General features: G+C 48.6%; 1 protein-coding gene across 1 annotated transcript in view; it reads right to left on the reverse strand.

The window, feature by feature from the left end:
• DIPK1B (divergent protein kinase domain 1B) overlaps positions 1-13,490 on the reverse strand; it is a 40,418-nt gene extending 26,928 nt beyond the window's left edge. Inside the window, exons 1-2 of the mRNA XM_034793531.1 lie at positions 12,905-13,490; positions 1,168-1,302 (exon numbers count right to left, since the gene is read on the reverse strand). Of these exons, the coding sequence (XP_034649422.1) occupies positions 1,168-1,302; positions 12,905-12,967 (198 nt within the window). The 5' untranslated portion in view covers positions 12,968-13,490. The remainder of the gene's footprint in view (positions 1-1,167; positions 1,303-12,904) is intronic.
• Between the last annotated feature and the right edge of the window lie 5,741 nt (positions 13,491-19,231).

Consider the following 19,231-nt stretch of genomic DNA (forward strand, 5'->3'; position numbering starts at 1 on the left):
CCCACACAGACGCGTTCCAGTCTCAGATCCCCCAGCAGCCGGCTCATGCAATAGGAGGTACTCAGATATTAGGGGGATAAAGGCCGTAGAGATCCCTAGATATGTTCCCAAGCACAGTAGATCATCTCCCCACAAAGGGAAGGAGCCAGGTCCATGCCAAAAAGCCCTCCAGCATCATTTGGCTACAGTCGTCCGCTCTCTTCCATCCGGGAGAAAACAGAAACCTCCCCCGACTCCTGGCCCCTTATAAGAACTCAAACCAAACCTCATCTCAGTCCTGCAATGCTAAGATCAGAGATGAGGCCAAGCCACAAAGCTGGGGCTGGAGTTGTGTCCACACTTCTCCAAAGCTTGGGGATGGTCGGGAATTTTCTGAGGAAACTTTTTTCTGCTGGAAAATGCCAATTTGTCAGAACCGAAACCTGTCACGGAAGCAGCTTGGGTTTGATGTTAATGTTTCTCAGACCTGGGGACAAGTCTCTGCTCTGCCTGGGACTCTTTCTCTCTGGTTTTTCATACAAATAATCTCCGACACAGAATGACAACAAATGACTAAATCTCGAAACGTTTCGTGAAAAGGAATTCTTGTTTTCTGGCCAGCCCTAGTGTTGTTCTGTCCCTAGGGGGCAGGATCAACCCATTGTGGGAACTGAGACCAGAGCAAAGAATGGGAAGGGAGGCCAACATCCCTGAATTTGGTGGGCTTCTTGTCCAGGGACTTGGTTCAGTCCATTATAGAAGCACACACCAGCTATGAAATGTTCATGAGGCTCTGAGCCTCTCCACAGTATGTGAATGCCTGGGCTGTTTCTTCACTTCTGAAATGTGAAAACATCATGGAACAGATTGTTTCCCCTCCATTGCCTGGAAGCCGAAGCACCAGAAATCTCTCAGGAAAGTGTCTCCCCTATGAGATTCTCAGCCCTCTCCTCTCTATGGCCCCTTTCATCCTCAAGAACTCTCAAAATGTGTTAAAAGTGACATCCAAACAATCACAGTGATCGCTTCCCTCGGTGAAATGTAGCCAGGACTTCCGAGTCCGGTCCCCTGCTCTGATGACACTACCTCCCAATGTCCCAAGGCCCCCGCTCCCCTTCCCGAGGGCTTTGAAAAACACACAGATCTGAGGCAAAGCAGCAGGAGCAAGTGAAAGTCGCCCGCACTCACGATTATCATCTGGCAGACGTGACCTCTGCACAGTTCGGAATAGGATGAGTAATGCATGTACACCACCCAGCTGCCCACGAAGATGCCCAGCCAGGCAAAGAAAAGATATTTCACTTTGATGCCAGGGAGACGACTCTGGAAAAAACAACAGGAAAATGCCAACATTACATACAAGGAATATAAACGTTAACGCTTGAAAAGGGCTAGGCAGGGGATATACTGTGACTTATTACACTCCAAGTGGTGATTTCACTGTTACGTTGTCCGTCCTCCTAACCCCCGGCTGTTGTATTCACCTGTTGCCTTGCTGAGCTTTGAGTGTGAACTCTCTGGGGCAGGGACAGTCCAGTGTCATTTTTGTTATTTGCATTGTAGTAGTGTATGTTTGTACAGCTCCTAGCACAGTGGGGGCAGTGATCCTGGATCAGGGCCTTTGGGCACTACTACAATGCAAATAACAAAAAGGAGGCAAGTACAGAGAAGAGGATTTGGGTCCCATGGGAGGAGCATTGCTCTCCTTCCTCTAAGGATCAGATAAAATAAGCAGATGGCCATGGGTGAGTCTCTGCAGGGAGCAGCAGTATTAAGGTTTTGACGGCGATCCCCATAGGGGACATATCGTACAATGAGGATCCTCCATAGGCCAATTGGTTCAGACCGTGGCCAGTGGAACTTGGCCACTGAAGTCAGTGGAACACTGCTGATTAACACCAATTTTCTCCAGCTGGGGATCTGGCCCCAGTGGCCTCTGGGCATGGAGGAAAGGAGCAGGAGGAAAGTGCAGGAGTCACTCCCCTTCCCCGCTCCTGCAGCCGTCTTGAATTTAAAGCACGCTGGATGGAGCAGTTAGGTGCATTTATAACTGGGCTGTTTTTCACTCCCAGAATTACTGGCAGGTACAAAGCAAATCACATCAGAGTCACCCACAGCAAGTTCTGCTCCTGCACCGTCCTTCCTAGGGGAAGAAGCAATTACCCTCCTCTCAGTCCCATTGTGTATGTCTACACTGCACTGTAGACCCAGGCTCAGACTCAGGTTTGAGACCAACCCCGCCCTTCTGTCCACACACAAATCAGTCTGACTCGAGTCAGCTACTGAGGACCCAAGTCCTAGGACCCACCTGGCACGGGGGATCTGAGCCCGAGTCCCACTGAGACTTGAGTCCAAGCCCTGTCATTTTGCAGTGCGGATGCAGCTCAAGCCGCAGATCCAAGTCAGAGGGTCTGCGTAGGGCAGCATGGACCCATTAGCCCAGGTGAGAGACCACAGGTCCAGCAATTGTAAACCCAGGTTTACAATGCAATGCAGATGCTCAGGCCTGGGCTTGGAAACACTGAGTCCACTAGCCCGGGTCCCACAGACCCAGGCTTACAATGCAGTGTAGACACACCCCTGCTGCACAAAAGCCCAGCTGGAGGGAGTGAAAAAGCCTCAGGCTGAGATCAGAGGAGTCTAGCTGGTTTCTGCCCAACTCTGATCATTTTTTTTCACGGATTATAGCCCCAATGAAGCTGAAATGGGGCTTTTGTCAGCCCCTAAGGAGGGGAATTGCCGTCGAAAAAGCTTATTACATGTGGAGGCGGGAGGAGAAGGTCACCGAACAGGCTGTAGACATGCATTGACTATCAGGGGAAATATCCTAATGGTAGACACATGTGAGCTGTGTGTGTGGCCATGGGCATATGTATTCACGTGTGTATCTGGGAACATACCCATTGGGGGAGTGAGTGTGTGTGTGTGTGTGTGCGCGCGTGTGTAAGGGAGTGACTGCGACCCAGATCCTCACGGGCAGCTATATATCTTGGAGGACCTGGGCCGGGGAGATCCGAGTGCTGTGTCTACGTGTGTTCGGGAGGCACGCTCACGTGATTACATTTCCACACGGAACAGTCTGAGCACCAGCAGGAACTTCAGACTTCTGTTCTCGGTAACCCTTTTTCTAACCTTTATTTGGATTTCTCTACACACCCCAATCTCTCACGTAACTATGGCTGCGAGTAGGTCCTTTGCAAATTAAAGAAAAGGAAGATTATGCGGTGAGGATCCAAGACGTTGGCCAGACTCTTCAGGACGATGGAGATGGGTAACCACATGTCCTGAAACCCGGGAGGCGAAACCACATGCCAGCTGACTCCTAGGTTTGGGGTGATGTCGCTGTGCCCCAAGGTGACGCAGCTGTGTCACTGCGATGCAAGAAACATCAGCCCTTCCCAAAGCAAATATTTTCTGTTCTGTGAGAAATGAGGGGCAGGGGTCTACTCCAGGTCTACAGAGCCCTTTCCCCGCCTTCAAGTCCCTAACACCATGCCGGTGTTTTGGTTCAGTGCCAGCTGAGGGGGGGGGGGGAAATCACCCCTGTGATCATGTGCAGCCCCTGGGGCTCTCTTTGAGCTCCATCTCCCCTGCACAGAGGGGCTCCAGCGCTGCCTTGCTTGTGAGAGCTCACAGTGCAAGCACCTATCTCCCGGCACACGCTGGGCTCGGTCGGTGTACACCGGTGTCGCTCAATTCACTGGGCTGGTTTGCAGCACTGGAGGCGCTGACCCTCTTATGAAACTGTTCCAAGGGCTTGTTAAAAAAAACTACATTTCCTAGATACAATATAATCCCAGGGCAGGGATTCCAGTCATCCATAAACTCTCTAACACTGCCACTGTCCCCTTGGCAAGGGGCCCTGGGATAAAATGGTTCTATGCTGCCATATACAGCCGGAGGCATCGCCTGATGCTCCTTCAGGACACCTCATGTACATGGAACAAAAACCCCAAGCACTGTCAGGATCTGTCCTCTGGTGTCCGTGCCTTGTCGTGGTGGGACAGCTTGCGTGCTCTAACGATCCCCAGAGTCTGTGTCGCCGGGGGCTTTTTGCTCCGGGCAGGTTCAACCAGGCTGGATTGGTCTGTGGAGGAGAGGCCGGACAAAACAGACACCCTGGTCCTCCAGGTTGGGGGTTAGGCACAGGGCTACCAACCCTGTCCCGTAAAAAATAAAATATGTTACGGAAACAGCAGCGGAGAAATCGACTGTTATTGTGTGTGATGGCCCGCAGGAGTCAACAACCCGTAGGACTGGCAGCGGTGAAAGCCAAGAGGAAGCCACTGGCATGAAGACTGAAGTGCTCACCACCAAGACAAAAAACAAACACGGTGTGTGGAACACACGGACATCTCAGCAGAGATGAGACGCTTCAGCTTACACATCCTGGGTGTCAGCGAGAGCAGATGGACGGGATCAGGAAGATTAACAACAGCCTCGGGCCATGTGCTTCGGACGGACACGGATTCCACCACCAGAGTAGCAATAAGATGGACACCTGAAGGCAAGCGAAAACGAGGACGCCCGAAAACAACATGGTGAGGAGCTTTGGAAGCCGAGCTGAAAAACCTGGGGCACAGCTGGGGAACCACTGGAAGACTTGCCAGAAACAGACAGGGGTTGAGGAGCTTCATCGCTGCCCTAAACACCAGAGACGTAATGGGAACGTGATGATGATGATGACTGTCAGGTTCTTACCTCTGGGTTTTCATTCTGGAGAGTTCACAGGAACAATGAATAATGAATGGTCTGTCAAAGGCATCAACAATATTCCATGCAAACGATGCCGAGGTTCAGAGGCTGATTTGTTCCTGGCATTAAGATGGTAATTTCTCCCTCTCTGCCCCAGGGCCAGCAAGTGCAATGCCGCTATCTGATATCATTTGGCTGCCCTGCCATGAGGGTCTTTGCCTGACTTTTGTAATGGGATCCAGGAGTCCTGGTGGATCCCCCGTGCCTCTTAAACAGTTAAGTAGATGTAGCAGCCAACTGCTTCATTTCATCTGCATGTGATGAGGAGGTTGCAACCTTTCCTGGGGAGGAACCTTGCCCCAGTGAGCCAGTCCTTGGTTGGCTCTAGACTGGATTCCTGCATTGCACTCTTCCTGAGGCTGCATCTGGAGATCACTTTGAAACTTCAACTAGTGCAGAATAGCAGCTGCAAACTTAGGACCTGAGCCAATGACCATGGGAGTCTTCCCATTGGCTTCAGTGGACTTTGGATAAGTCCCTTATTGGCAGAGCTCTTCACAGGAGACTTTGTTTCTAGATGCAATTCCTAGCACTAGTTTTGACCTATAAAGCACGTTATGGTTGGGCTCATGGCTACCACAGAAACGCCCTCTCGCCTCATGTTCTGTCTCAACAGCTGTGATCAGTCAAATCACTCAAACTGAGAGTTCCATTTTTAGGACCAGATCCAAAGGCCATTGAAGTTAATAGGCATCTTTCTATTGATTTCAGTGGGCTTTGAATCAGACACCCACGGGCTGGAAGTAGGGTATCTTCACTTAGAGGTCACCAGCTGTGGAGTCACGCCCCATACTGGTCTGAGAGGCCAAGTTTATTGACCTTCAATGTGTGTTTCAATGCCCCCCTATTTCTGCTGACTTTTCCTGGAGGGGATGAGCCGGAGGGGCCAGCACGGTTTTAGGAAGTGGTGCAGAAATGTCAGTGAGAACTTCCACTGACACTGGGGTTCACTTTGTTAATTGTTCACTTTGTTATTTCATTAGCGCGTTTCCAGCTGAGCCTTAGAGAGTTCGGCAAACATGTTTTATCAACCAATCAATGTCGCTCTCATTGGTTTATCCGTGCCCACTCAGGGATGTTGTATTTGGGTCTCCAGCAAAGATTATAAACACACTGATCCAGGTAATCAGAGAGTCACATCAGGGTGAATCTGACCCACAGTTTCCAGTGAAATAACTAACCAAAATTGGCAACTGTTTCCATTCATGTAAGGCCAGATCTGAATGGACCCAATGGATTTACACCAGTCCACACCGGCTGAGGATTTGACCCATTACGTTTGCCAAAGCCACTTCTGAATGCTAAATATTGGGGCTGTAGCACCTCCTTGATCTAGCTGCACGGACGCATCTGGTTTTCTGACCTGCTGTTGGAAATCAAGGGCACCAAACTCCCGTTCTTGCATTTCCGCTCGACGGGCTTGAGTTATTTCAGTTCAATCTGAATCACTGTTTCTGAACTAATTTGCAGATAAGTGTGAAAGCATCTAGGTTTGAGCAGACATCTTGACACAGTGTGTGCTAATTGCAAATACTGTACCAAGGTGTGAATCAGCCCACAAAGCCCTAGGTTAGCAAGCCTTATTTCACCATCAAAAACATTCACCACAAATTAATGTCTGTAAAAAGGGGGACTCTAATTACCACGAGCAGTTGTCAAATATAAGAGATTTGTGGCTATTCCTATTTGACTATGTTGCACTTAAAATCTAAAAACAGCTGTACTCAATAAAGGGACACACATATAATCAGCAACTGGGGCTTTCTCCTGGCAGTTTAATACTGCCCCCAAAGCGGCTTCTGTTGGATCTAGAGGGGGCCTGATATGGGTCTGTCAAGTGAGACTGGGTGTTTAGTCTAGAAATCAGATCAGTAAGCAAGGTACTCCTATTCTTTTCTATTCCAGTTCTTGGTATCTGAATGTAATGATGCCCTGCTTGGGTCACCTACAGCACTGAATCCAGGACATCTCACGCTACAAGCGTGACCTGGGTCCGCAAGCTTGAAATCAGTAACAGACTCATATTCCTTTTACATGATTCAGCCACTAGAGGGGGTCAAAAACACACTGGGCCAATGCATTTCATGAGCAGGAGGCTTCAATAGGAATTTTGCTCAATTAAGGGCAGCACACTTAGGCCCAAACATTTGTAAAGCCACATGGTATCGGAGTCCTTTGGAACACCTGAACTTTTATATTGTCCCAGTTAGTCTGGTTATTTGTCTGACTGTAGGTGTCAGTGTACTGATTTCAAACTGGCCCAGGAAAACTGATGGAGGAATCTTCATGAGTCGGTGTCTTTGGATTATCTCTGATGGTCACCAAGCTTCACCGGGTGCCTTCACGTTGATCGCTTAGAAGGAACAAAGTGGCTCTATTGCATTGGCCCAAGCAGCAAGGCCAGAAACTCCTGTGTGGCCAAGAAGAGACAGCTGGTTCAGCAGGTAGAAGCTAGCTCCAGCAGTATGGACAACCCCAGGTGTTCACAAATCATGAGTCAGCCGCCACCCCACCACAAAAAAATCATGAGATTTTAAAAAATAATATTTGCCTTCTGGTGTTTAAGCCTTGATTCTGATGTATTCACATGATTCCAGCAGCTGGGGCTTTAAGAAAAAAAACACCAAATATCCTGAGACTTGCAATAAAATTGCCAGAGTTTGCCACACCACTACAAGCTCAACATTCCCACTGAGGTGCTTGGAAGCCTCACCCAAGAACTACAGGACAGGTCCCTAAAATGTTAGGGTTCTTTATTTTACACCTGGTCTCCATCTGTGGAGCAAGCCAGCCAATTATTCCAAAAGACAACACTGGTGGCTTTTCCCCCCTTGATGAATTTGATCCAAATACCAATTGCCTTTGCCCCATTTGGCCATTTTATTCTTTTTAAAAAACCCAGCTCCTTGGGTGAGCCTGTCAAAGAGGTTTGCTGGGACAAGCTGCCAGGGCTGGGATCCAACCTCCAGAGAGTCAACTCTGGATGGGCCTGGGCAGCAACATTTTGGATCTAGATTCTGAGCACCCCAAACTCTGAAGGTGTTTGGATCTGGCAGTTTGGATGAAGCCCTGGTTTAATGTCAGTGCATCACACACATAGGTTCATAAATCCGTGCAAGCCAGTTACAGGAGAATAGTATGTGTTATACTGGGGCAAGTGATTAGAGAGAGAGAGATATTAGATGATAACTGAAGAGATGAGAGGCTGCACTCATGTTATCCTACCTCCGTTTTCAAGGGAAGTTACATATCCTAACAGCTCAACCATCAGCTCAATGATGGTCCAGTCAACTATGTGCTCTCCCAAGGTGGGTATTGGAAATGCCATTTCTTAAGATATGTAAAACTTGCCTAGACAATGTATTCCAAGATACACTGTAGGGATGGACTAGATAATCGAATGGGCCTTTTCCATCTTGAGCTGCTATGAGTGGCATAGTCCAGCCTTCATCCGCTGAGTTAGTTTTTTCCAAGCCATTGAATAACTGACCATGTGTAAGCAACCCACTCTTGCCCTGAGTGATGCAGAGCGCCCGTGTATTTCACATGAAATGAAGGGAAATCAGACCCCTGACCTTCCTAGCATGGTCCTAGAAGACAGACATCTCTATTGCAGCTCCCAGTGCCATGGTCTCCTGCTCCTTTTATTTCACTTTTTTGCCTTCCCAGTGAATTGCAAGAGGAAATCCTCCTCCAAGTGGTGCAGGTCAGAGCTGAGACGGTCGGTATTAGAGTTTCCAACGTCACGGTTACTTCTGCTCTCAGTTAAACCAGTGGACTCCAGAATAAATCCACTGAGCTAAAAATCTCGGCGTTACTCTGGATTTACACCAGAGCTGTTTGTACCGCATCAGCCACAATGCGACTGGCCCCTCTCAATAAATAATAACAGGACCCATTTGTCTAGAGTTATTTAGAGCTGGATCTTCACTTTGCATAAATCAGCATAACTCCCCTGAATTCTGCCAGTTTACACCAGCTGAGGATCTGGCCCTTCGGGTTTAATTTTTTTCTGGTTTTATGAGTAACTCCACCCACCAAGCTAAAAACCTTGAGTGATTCTAGGTTCCTCTGGTGTAAATCAGAACAGAATTAGGCCCCAGAAGGGATCTGTTTGTTAGCTTGTTTGTAGGTATTTAGTTTTCGGCAAACTATGGGCCACTTTCCGGGAAATCAGAAGGAATTTGTACTGGTGTTTAAAAGGTCACTTTCCTTGGCTAATTATTAGGTAACCCCTAAAGGCAGGGATCAGGGCCCCCTACCAACTAACGCAAAGACACTTCCCTGCCCCAGGAGCTCACAGTGCGCTGCAGGTGAATGAACAGACGAAAGGGAGGGAGTGGGGCTGGGAGGACAAGAGAACCGCAGACAGGTGTGTTCCAATCCCCTCTGAAACCCTGAGAACGCGTGACAGATTTCCTGCTCCCACTGGCTCCCTCTGCAGGCAGTTTTCATCCCAGGGAGGACGGATACATTCAGGGTATGTTTCATGTATAGTTCACAAAAATCTATTCTCAATATCGGACGGGGTTTTACCGTAACACTGGACCCTCTCGTTAAGTTCAACTACATCTCAGCAGCAGCTAGCGTCTGCCCTTCCTTTGGCCAGGGTACAGGGGGTAAGCTGAATAACAAGCTGTCAGCTGGCCAGCAGGAGTCTTCAGCGCCTCCTGTTTGAAGTGCCACAGATACTTGGCTGGAGTTAACTTCAAAGGCGAAACAGACAGAGCGCTCAAAGCCTGCTCTGTCTCCTTTCTTTTGCCACAGCTCTCCATGACCTGCCAGCCATGCTCATGCCTACCTAGCCGCCCCTCTGGCGATGCTCTTTCGGGATAGATGTGGGACTGGGGCAAAAATGCGCAACATCCGTTCTCTTCTCCGCTGGGCTTTACTAGCGGCTTGACTGTTATTTCACTACAGAGAGCATCAGTGCATTTCAAACCTGCATCCTTCCAGCGTAACCTCGGTTTCATCACCCATGTCATTCTGGCTCTTTTCAAAACAATTTGCCCCATGGGCTGTATATGTGTACTGTTTCTTTAAATCGGTTGCAGGAAGCTAGACAAGATGGGCCCTGGGTTCTCAGCAAAAGCTCCCCATTGAAGCCTGGAGACACAGAGAGTAGCTTTAGGGATAATGCTGGTTTTTCCCTTATTCTAATGGAGTTCAGTGTTGGAGGGAAAAGGCTCTTTCTGTGATACTTTACTACTGCCAACTGCCAGGCCTTGCTAACAGAGAGAGAAACTCAGGGCTTGTCAGTCAGATTTCCCACGACTCTTACATTAAAGGAGTAAACTGTATAACAGGCAAATTTTTTAAAAAGCAAAATACAGCCTCACAAACCACACTGGCTCAGGACCATTCTCAGCGCACACCAGGCTCTCACCGACTGAGGTTCTCTAGCCAATGAATATCAAGTTCCTTTCTGTCGGCATCGCAGTTCTGATTTCGTAATTTGATGAAGCAGATCAAAATCAAATGTGCACACATCAGCTGCCAAATGCACTGATTTCACACAGACACCCAGAGGCGGATTCTCCACTGCCCGGCACCTTACGGCAGCATGTGCACCTGGGCAAAGGGAGCGTGAAATGCTATCAAATCAGAATCCGACACTCACGCTGGTGCTGGCATTTTACTCCCCACTTTGCCCTCCCTGGGCCAAATCCTCAGCTGGTGCAAATCAGCAGCACTGCAGTTTACATTTACAGGGCTTGATAGAGGGTTGTGTAGAGAGAGAGAGATGGGAGTGTATGGAGATAGATAGATAGATAGATGGGGGATACTTGCAGATAGGTTGAGGCCTGGCCCCCACTTTGCCCAAGTATAAATGATGACACAAGGTGCAGAGCACAGAGAATCAAGCCTTTATGGCTTCAATGAGACTTCTTATGCAAAGAAGTCGAGCTGGATTTGGTCCTTAAACAGCTCGGCTGGTCTCCTGACCTTGCCTTGCAGGGTTAACACAGCGAGTACTCGGAAAAAGAACTACGGCACTAATCCTAATGCAAGTGCAAAAGGCTGCTAAGTGTTGCCAGAGCTGCACAGTTGGCACAAGAGGAGCAGAGCGCAGTAAAGAGATGCCAAAATGGATGGCTAACATGCTCGGCTGTTTCTGTTCCGCGTCGGTGGGGGCTCGCTGTTTGACACTCCGTTTTCCATGCCAGGGACTGATTTCAAGTCCTGCGTGTAAAGCCCACGCTGCTCCTCATGGACAGCAGCACCCCTACTGCCCATTTCAATGCCATGATTGAGCATTATACGGAAAGCAGAGAGCTTGGCCAGCTCAGAGGCCCTTCACCTCTGAGATCAGGACTAAAAGGAGCTACCAGAATGCTTTCAGCTCAGCTCCTTCCTGGGCAGCGGTCCCCATCTCATTGTGACTGTCCCACATGCTTTGGCACAGGGCCGAGCTAGGACTGCAAATTAGATCTCTACTGCCAGGACTGTGGTCACGCCAGTCAGAGAGGGCAGTAGGAAATACATCATTCTGCAGGAACAGATCTGCCATAGCTGAGAACTTTGCTCTTTAACTGCTCCCTGGACCTTTTGGGGTTTGCTGGATTTCTCTCTCTTTTTTCCCCCTTGCCATTCTCCTCTCATTTTCTCTGCCATTCTTTCCATTTCTCCCCCAGCACTGGCCCTAATGGATCATAGGAAATCTCCTCCTCACATTAGCCCATTTTCCATCTAATCAAACATGTAAGAGCAGCTGAGATTGTTCCTTCAGCTCTAATGGCCACCTGAAAAGACAAGCATCATTGCTGGCTTGTGGCTTCAGTGTGACTTTTTCTGGCAGAACATTCATGGATGAGGAACTTCTGCTCTCCAGAGTCAGATCTGCCCCCACCCAAAAAAAAAAAAAAAAAAAAATCAGTGAGCCCCAAATCCTGCTCGTTTTCCTTGAAATTCCCTGGGAGTTTTGCCTTGAGTAAGAACCTCTGGTTCTGTTGCTAGGTTCTATTCCCTGCCACTCCAAAGACCTCCTGGGAGATAATCATTCCTAGTCCTACTTCTCCTCTATGAACCAGACTTTGAATCCAGTTAGGTCGGCATGCCAGAGAAAAAAAGTAATCGTTCTAGACTGGTACATTGCTGCATTGGCTCGGTCCATTATTTATGTAAGGACTGATTGATTAACTGGCTCTTTCATGCTATGTAGAGGCAACGTGGGTTCTTCCCATCATGAGGTTCACCGTTAAACTTCCTGTTATGCAATTGGTGTGCCGTGCTGGTCCATATTTACTCCATGTATGATAATCCAGGATCACTTTTCAAAATCAAGCTAGAGAGTGTGGGGGTGGGGGGGAAGAGCATTAGTGGTTGAAATATCTCACTGCAAACCAGTGGATTAAGGGCTTGATCCAATGCCCCTTGGAGTCAATGGAAAGACTTCTGCTGATTTCAATGAGCTTTGGCTCAAGCCCTAAATACAGTGGTGCTGAAGCTGAATATCCATCTATTTGCTTTTTTCATCACATGCACACCTGCGATTTCATTCATAGCAGGGTCAGAAACAGATTTACAAATGTAGCATCCACACTGACCCTGTCCAGCAACTACAGGGAACCGGTCACTCTTATCAAATTAAAATAAAATAAAAAATCCTCCGGGGAAATGGAAAAAGAAGCCACCACCATGACTCACAGCTCACAGGGCTAATGTTTGGTATAGGAAACCAGCATTCTGCAGGAGAAGAAAATGCGTTTGGTCCCAGGGAATGGTTTTGTTGGACTCTTCCTGTCCATCCATCTGTCATATGCACCTAAAACTAAACGGCCACAATTTTTCTCTCTCTCTATGTCTCCAGCACCCTGACCTACAAGGACCCTGACAACAGAAAAGCAAAGGTGCGGTGAAATTAACCATCTGTAAGTTTCCCCCTCATGCGAAGCCCTTAGGGAATGATGGGGGAGGAGGGGGTTAAATCCACCCCCCTCCTTTTTTTTTTTTTTTTAATTTCTTTCTCCAAATTGCACTCGGTTGTTCAGGATCAATCCGAGGGGCCGGACATGGGCTTAACTTTGTAGGTATCTATTTATTTCCAACTTGGGATCAAAGGCAGCGCCCCCCCCCCCCCGACCTCCAGCCTCCGGCGACGCAGGATGTACCCCCACCAGGGCAGCCGCCCCCTCACCACCCCCATCCCCATCCCCATCCCGGTCCTCACCTGCAAGCCCTTGGAGAGCGGGCAGAAGAGCACCAGATGCACCAGTCTCCGGAGCCGCCGCATGCTGCGGACGCCCCCGCCGCCCCAGCTGGGGCTGGCCGAGCCGCACGGGGAATCGAGTCCGCTCCGGCGCCGGGGGGTCCGGCTGCAGCCCCGGGGGCGGGAGCGGGATGCCGGGGGAGGAAGCCCCCTCCCGGGCGCGCAGCTCAGCCCCCGCCGCCAAGACAATCCTCGGGCGCGGCGGGGTCCGCGGCTCTGCTCCCCCCCGGGGGCGGGCTGGCTACCGAGCCCGGCTGCTCGGCGGCTGCATCGGGCACGGGGGCGCGGGCAGCGGGGGGCGAGGGCAGCCGCTCTCCCCGCGGCTGGGGCATCCCCCCGGCCCGGAGGCTGCACGGGATCAAGCCCAGCTCGCTCCGGCCCCGCTCAGCCCCACGCCTGCCCGGGCCCCGGGGACCCCCCAGGCGCCTTCCCCGGGCCGGTGCATGGGGACCCCGGCGCCGGGCGGACACCTCCTCCCGCGGCTGCGGGGCGAGCGGCGGGAGCTGCAGCCGCGATGCCGTCTGGCTCCTAGCGCAGCGCAGAGCCCGAATTAAAGGGGAAGGCGAAGGGAGGCTTTCTGACGGCCGATAGGGAAGGGGAGGGGGGGTTGCTTTCCACTCCTCCCCCCCATCCCCTGCTGCGCTGAGCGCCCCCCCCCCTCCAGCCTCCATCGCCCCCCGCCCGCTGGTGCTTGAGTCAGTGTTTGGGGGGAGCCCTTTGGGGGAGATGAACCCTGGTGAGATCTGGGGGGCCCCGTCGTGCACCGCAGGCAGGGGAATAGAGAGACAGGTCCCCAGTTTCTTTTCAATCCAGCAGCCCTCTTGAGGGTTTCCAGACCCCATTAAAGGCCCTCAGCGAACAAGGCTGCTCTGGCCCCTAGCTAGAGGTCCCGGGTTGCTGAATGAGCTTCCCCCCCTCTCATTTCAGTGCAGGAGTGTCCCCAAAGTGCGCCTGGCTCTTTGCTGCCAGATAAAATGCAAGGACTTTAGCCCATGAAATTACCCCCCGGGGCTCTCATCTTGCAACTACATCTGCTAGCCCTGGCCCACGCGGAGCCCACACGAGCAGGTCCCATTGCAAGATGGCGGTGGGGGTGACAAAAATCTTGTTGCATACCTGTCCCTTCTAATAAACCTAGAGCTATCTATCTGTCTATCTATCTATCCCCGTCCACCCCATCTATCTATCTATCTATTGTAGGTACCTATATGGCCCTTATCATTATAATGTCTGAATACCTCATCTGAAGTCTCATTCAACTTCAGAGAGTATGCCCAGAAAATGTATCCTTTTCCTGCAAGATGTTCAACTGGAAATAATGTGTTTAGCTGACAAAAGCATTTCAATAAAGACACTGTTTTTTCTGACCAATAATTTACACACGCGCACAAAAGCGCCCTGACCTGTTCACAGTAACTAACCTGTGAGAGCGTTCTCAGTGCTACACATTTCCCTTTTGTTTTATGTTCCAGTAGGTGAGGCTTATCATAGAAACTCCACAGAGCTATTCTCATAGCCAGACGGGACCATCATGATCACCCAGTCCGACCTGCACACCAGGCCACAGCACCTCGCCCACCCCCTCCTGTAATGGGCCCATAGCCTCTGGCTGAGTTACTGACGTCCTCAAATCTTGATCTAAAGACTTCAAGTTGCAGAGGCTCCACCATTTACACCAGTTCAAATCAGCAAGTGACCTGTGTCACACGCAGCAGAAGAAGCAAAACAAAAAATCCAGGGTCTCTGCCAATCTGACCTAGGAGAAAATTCCTTCCCTGTAGTGAGAAAACAAATTCCAAGTTTCTTTCTTTCATCTTATTAATTTAACTGTACACTGATAACAATATTAATTATTGTTATTTGTATTACATAGAGGCCCCATTGTGGTACGAACGGATAGAAAAAGACAGTTCCTGCCCCAAGGAGTTTGCAATAGAAATAGACAAGGAAGAAAACCAGCAGCACAGAGAGGGGAAATGACACGGGTAAGGTCACACATAAAAGTTAAAACTCATATTTTTAAAATAATTGCTTGCCTGTGTTATTAACAGCAGTTTAGATTATTAAACCTGCACAGATAGATTTGTCATTGGTTTGGTTTGGTTTGAATCTACTTCCCTTTTCACTGTGTGAGCTATTTGTTTACTTTTGCACTTCACTCAAAGTGGACTTTGAAACCAGAATGTGGTCACTTTCACTTTAGTTTCCCATTGGTTTCTATTCAGTTTTTCTTTCTGGTTCTTATATATTAGCACAAAGCTGCTATTGTTTAAGTTCATAACCCTCTGAAGATGTGCTTAAATTAACAAATAAATAAAATGCCCTGTTTATTTAATTTTGCTTTTAATATAAAAAAAATATTCTATTCATATGAAACCCCCTAGAAAGATTTTATTACATCTTCCCTTGGAGTTTTAACCTACTAGTTAACAGCATCCCTTTCATAACAAGACTGGATTAACACCCAGCTACGGTGTCTGGAGGTCTAATTTACTCAGTTTTCTATGGTCTGATGAAGTTGCCCATCTTATTTTTAGTTTTAATTGGCCCAGGAAAACAGATAAGTCCCTTGAACTTTCTTTTAAGAAACCATTTTCATGGAAAACATAGAGGGCAAAAAGAAGGTTGTGAGGGACATGTACAGAAACCCCTAGTACAAGTAGGGAAAGTGTCAAATGTCCCCGGCAGCAGGTGTCCCTCTTAACACAAAAAGAGATCAGTTGGGAGACCTCTGGCATAGACCACCACAGTGGGGTGTAAACATATTCCACTGGGCCAGTAGACTTGTTTATTTAAAGTCAGCCCAGTGAGTGGAAGCACGTTTGAAAAGCACGTTGCCAATGTCACTTGCAGTCTGGGAAAATAGGACGTCATACCGGATCAGTTCGTGTGCTCATTACACTCAGTGATCTGCCTCCAGCCTCTCATGTTTCGGAGGAAACCAGCACTCCACCATTCTCTCCCACCCCAAAAAGCACATCTGCCAATCAGATTATTATATCTTTAAGCACGAGACTTTCCCACCCCTATTTTAGGACCTGACCCTGGAGGTACTGAGCTAGAAGAGGTTAGACTAGATGACCATAATGGCCCCTTCTAGTCTTAAAATCTATGATTCACCTATTGACTACAGTGAGAGTTGAGAGCACTCAGCCTCGCTCAGGAGGTACTCAGCACCTTGCAGGATCAGTCCCTTCGCCTGCATCACTACAAATGCTGCTATAGTCCATAAATCCAAGGCTGCACCCAGATTCCAAACACTTCAACATTCATGGGAGTTCAGCTCTGGATTTTCAGTTCAAAGCATTATAAAGATAAGGAGGCAACTGCAAAAAGGGGATTGGCTCCTGGATTCAGAGTTCAGACAATCCCATATTTCAGGGATGTTTAGATGCAGGGTTTTGAGTCAAGCCTGTAATGCCCTGGCAACAGCCCATCATGATTCCTCTTTAGGACTTTGGAACCACCGTTAGAGAATCCATCCCAGGTTTTACTGCAAGTTCACGGAGGACAGGACTTTTAAGAGTTTAGTCAGTGCACAGTGGGTGCCAAGGCTCTGTAGTTCACTACCCTCACTGCTGAGACTCAAGTGTTTTGCTTCAGGAGGCCCTCAGAAACCTGGAACACAGCCGGGCGTATGCCTAGCTTAATGGGATCCATGCATTTGCCAGAGCAATTAAAACAGGTGATTGACATCTGATCTGGACCAGATGCTCCTGGAGCAGCAGAGTAAAGAAAGGTGACCAGACAGGCCAATTCCGCAGGGCAGTGTTGGACACCTACTCAGGGCCACCCAGAGGATTCAGGGGGCCTGGGGCAAAGCAATTTCGGGGGCCCCTTCCATAAAAAAACTTGCAAATCTATAGAATACTATATTCTCGTGGGGGCCCCTGTGGGGCCCGGGGCCTGGGGCAAATTGCCCCACTTGCCCCCCACCTCTGGGCAGCCCTGCACCTACTTGCACAAGTTTAGTTAAATTGGAAATGGGATGCATTGCAGCTGCTACTAAACCAGTTTAACTCCGACTAGTACAGGGTTGCTTTGGTTGCAAGCCAGATTAATTTGTGTCGATGGAAGTCCGGAGAACTCCCCCAGGAGGACATGTGTGCATGAACACACAGCAGTTGCTACCAGTATAAGGAAAGTTATTTAGATCCAGATTTGGTGTACAAACAAGATCCTCCGAGTGAAATAGAATGAAAATCCCAAACGGGCCCAGCACATTGCAATGTGCCGATTGCCATTTTAGTTGTAGGGAAACATCTGTTTGGAATAAGAGGGATCCATGGTGTGTTCGCTCACTCACACGTGTACACAAACACACACACACTCATGCACTCTGTCCTCTCATCCACCTAGCATTTCATTTCATAACAGAACATGGCATGGTTCTCCCACTCCCCCTGTTCACCCGCTCTTCCTCATCATAGACTAGGGTCATACAGGCAGGAACCAGCTGTGTTACTAAGCAATAATTCATTATTTTGCTTTGACTCTTCGGATCATTATTTTCACACTTGCCTGATCCTCATTGGCTTGGAGATCCACGAAGCAGTCTCCATGCCATTATACGTGTGTGTGTGTGTGTATAGATATAGATATATATGTTCTTTTGAGGCTTTTGTATCACAAATGGCAAGCATAATATTCCTCTTCCCCACGCCCTCTCCCCCTGCCGGTCCCACCTCCACCCCGGCTCTCTACAGCCAGAGTCCTTCTCATAAGATTATGCAGCGATCCTTGTTTTGTATTTTATTGACAGGTGACCTATTTGACCTACTTGCAAAAACCCACCACCCTGGCCACTTTGTGTAATGGAGCCCATGCTACCTAATAAAGCATCCAGCACTAGTATATGGCTCTGCCTTTGACTCCGGCAGCACCCTGCTTTCGCTGACATAGCCCCGGCAGAGGTACGGCTCTTGATCTTTCGCTCCTACGCCCTGTGCTCGCTATTCATTGTCATTCTTCTGCAGGAGATGTATGCATTTTAAAAGCCCAAGAGCCGGGGCGCAGCTCCATTCAGATAGGCACAATCGTACCATGTGTGGAGGCCTGGCGGAATAAGGAGCAAGATGAGAAATGACACATTTGTGAGAAGGTCTCAGAGGGGGTTGAAATGCCACAGATTCCCATAGAGGCTGTGTAATATTCAGGGGTGGACTGTCCAGAGCATCTAATTAGGCATTAGCAGACCTTCTACAGCAGCATCCTGCCAAGTAATTAAGTGATTAGTATTGATTGTTGAAATGCTTAAAGATCTGTTATCACTGAATGATTAATTAATCCAATAATGAGAGTAATAAAAATTCTGCAGGTGTGATTATATCATCTACCCACTGAGCATGGGTAGAGGAATCTCTCTGCATCTCTGTCTGATTCTGATATCTAGCTACATGTATTTACATCCTGTGCGCACAGAGTATCTGACACTGAACACTGGTGTAGATCAGGACTGCCGATTCTGTTCTAAGGATCTGATCCTGCACCACTGAAATTAATGGGAGTAAGATCAGATCCTTATGCCAGGGTAAATCTGGAGTAACTCCACTGAAGTAATTGGAGTTACACCAGTGTAAAACTGGAGTGAGATCAGAATCAGGCCCTATGGCTCTTGCATTCAGATCAACCTACACAAAAAGGCCTTGGTGCCCAAACTGCATTGCTCTGACTCTCTGCCTTCCCATCAGGGGTGTGGGGATTTTTTAGATTATCCTATTGTTCCAGGAAGAGCTGAAATCCAACAAAGGATTAGTGGCTGGTTGGGAAATTATATAGTTCCCCATGGAAATTTTGAACAAAAATAACGTTGTTGTTTTTGTCAAAAATATTCATAATTTTTTTTTCAGGCTTTGGCATTTTTTGTTTACAAGATACCCAAATTTTTCAACAAAAATGGACATTTTTCATGAAACGTCAAAAAAGCCATTCCCCATTCAAGAGTTTCAATGGAAAGTTTTTGACCAGCTCTACAAAGAGCTCATTAAAACACCTCATCTCTGTTAGACTGTCAGACCCAGAGAGGCCAGGCAAACGAAGGAGAGAAGAGGTAGGATGGGGTGGGGTGGCAGGAAATCTGGTTAAAAAAATAACTCATTCATTAAAGGCCTTAGGTGTCATCCCGGCTCCGTTGAGATCATAGGAATTGTGCCGTGGACTTCAAATGGAGCCAGGATTTTTGCCCCTTGTTTCCAATGGAGAAACTTTTCTCTGTGGCCTATATGGCCCACACTGCTCTGGCCATATGGGCCTCAGAGAAATCTACCACTAAAGCCCTTTGATTAACTT

This window comes from Trachemys scripta, chromosome 17 (assembly GCF_013100865.1).
Source record: "Trachemys scripta elegans isolate TJP31775 chromosome 17, CAS_Tse_1.0, whole genome shotgun sequence".
Taxonomy (NCBI): Eukaryota; Metazoa; Chordata; order Testudines; family Emydidae; genus Trachemys; species Trachemys scripta.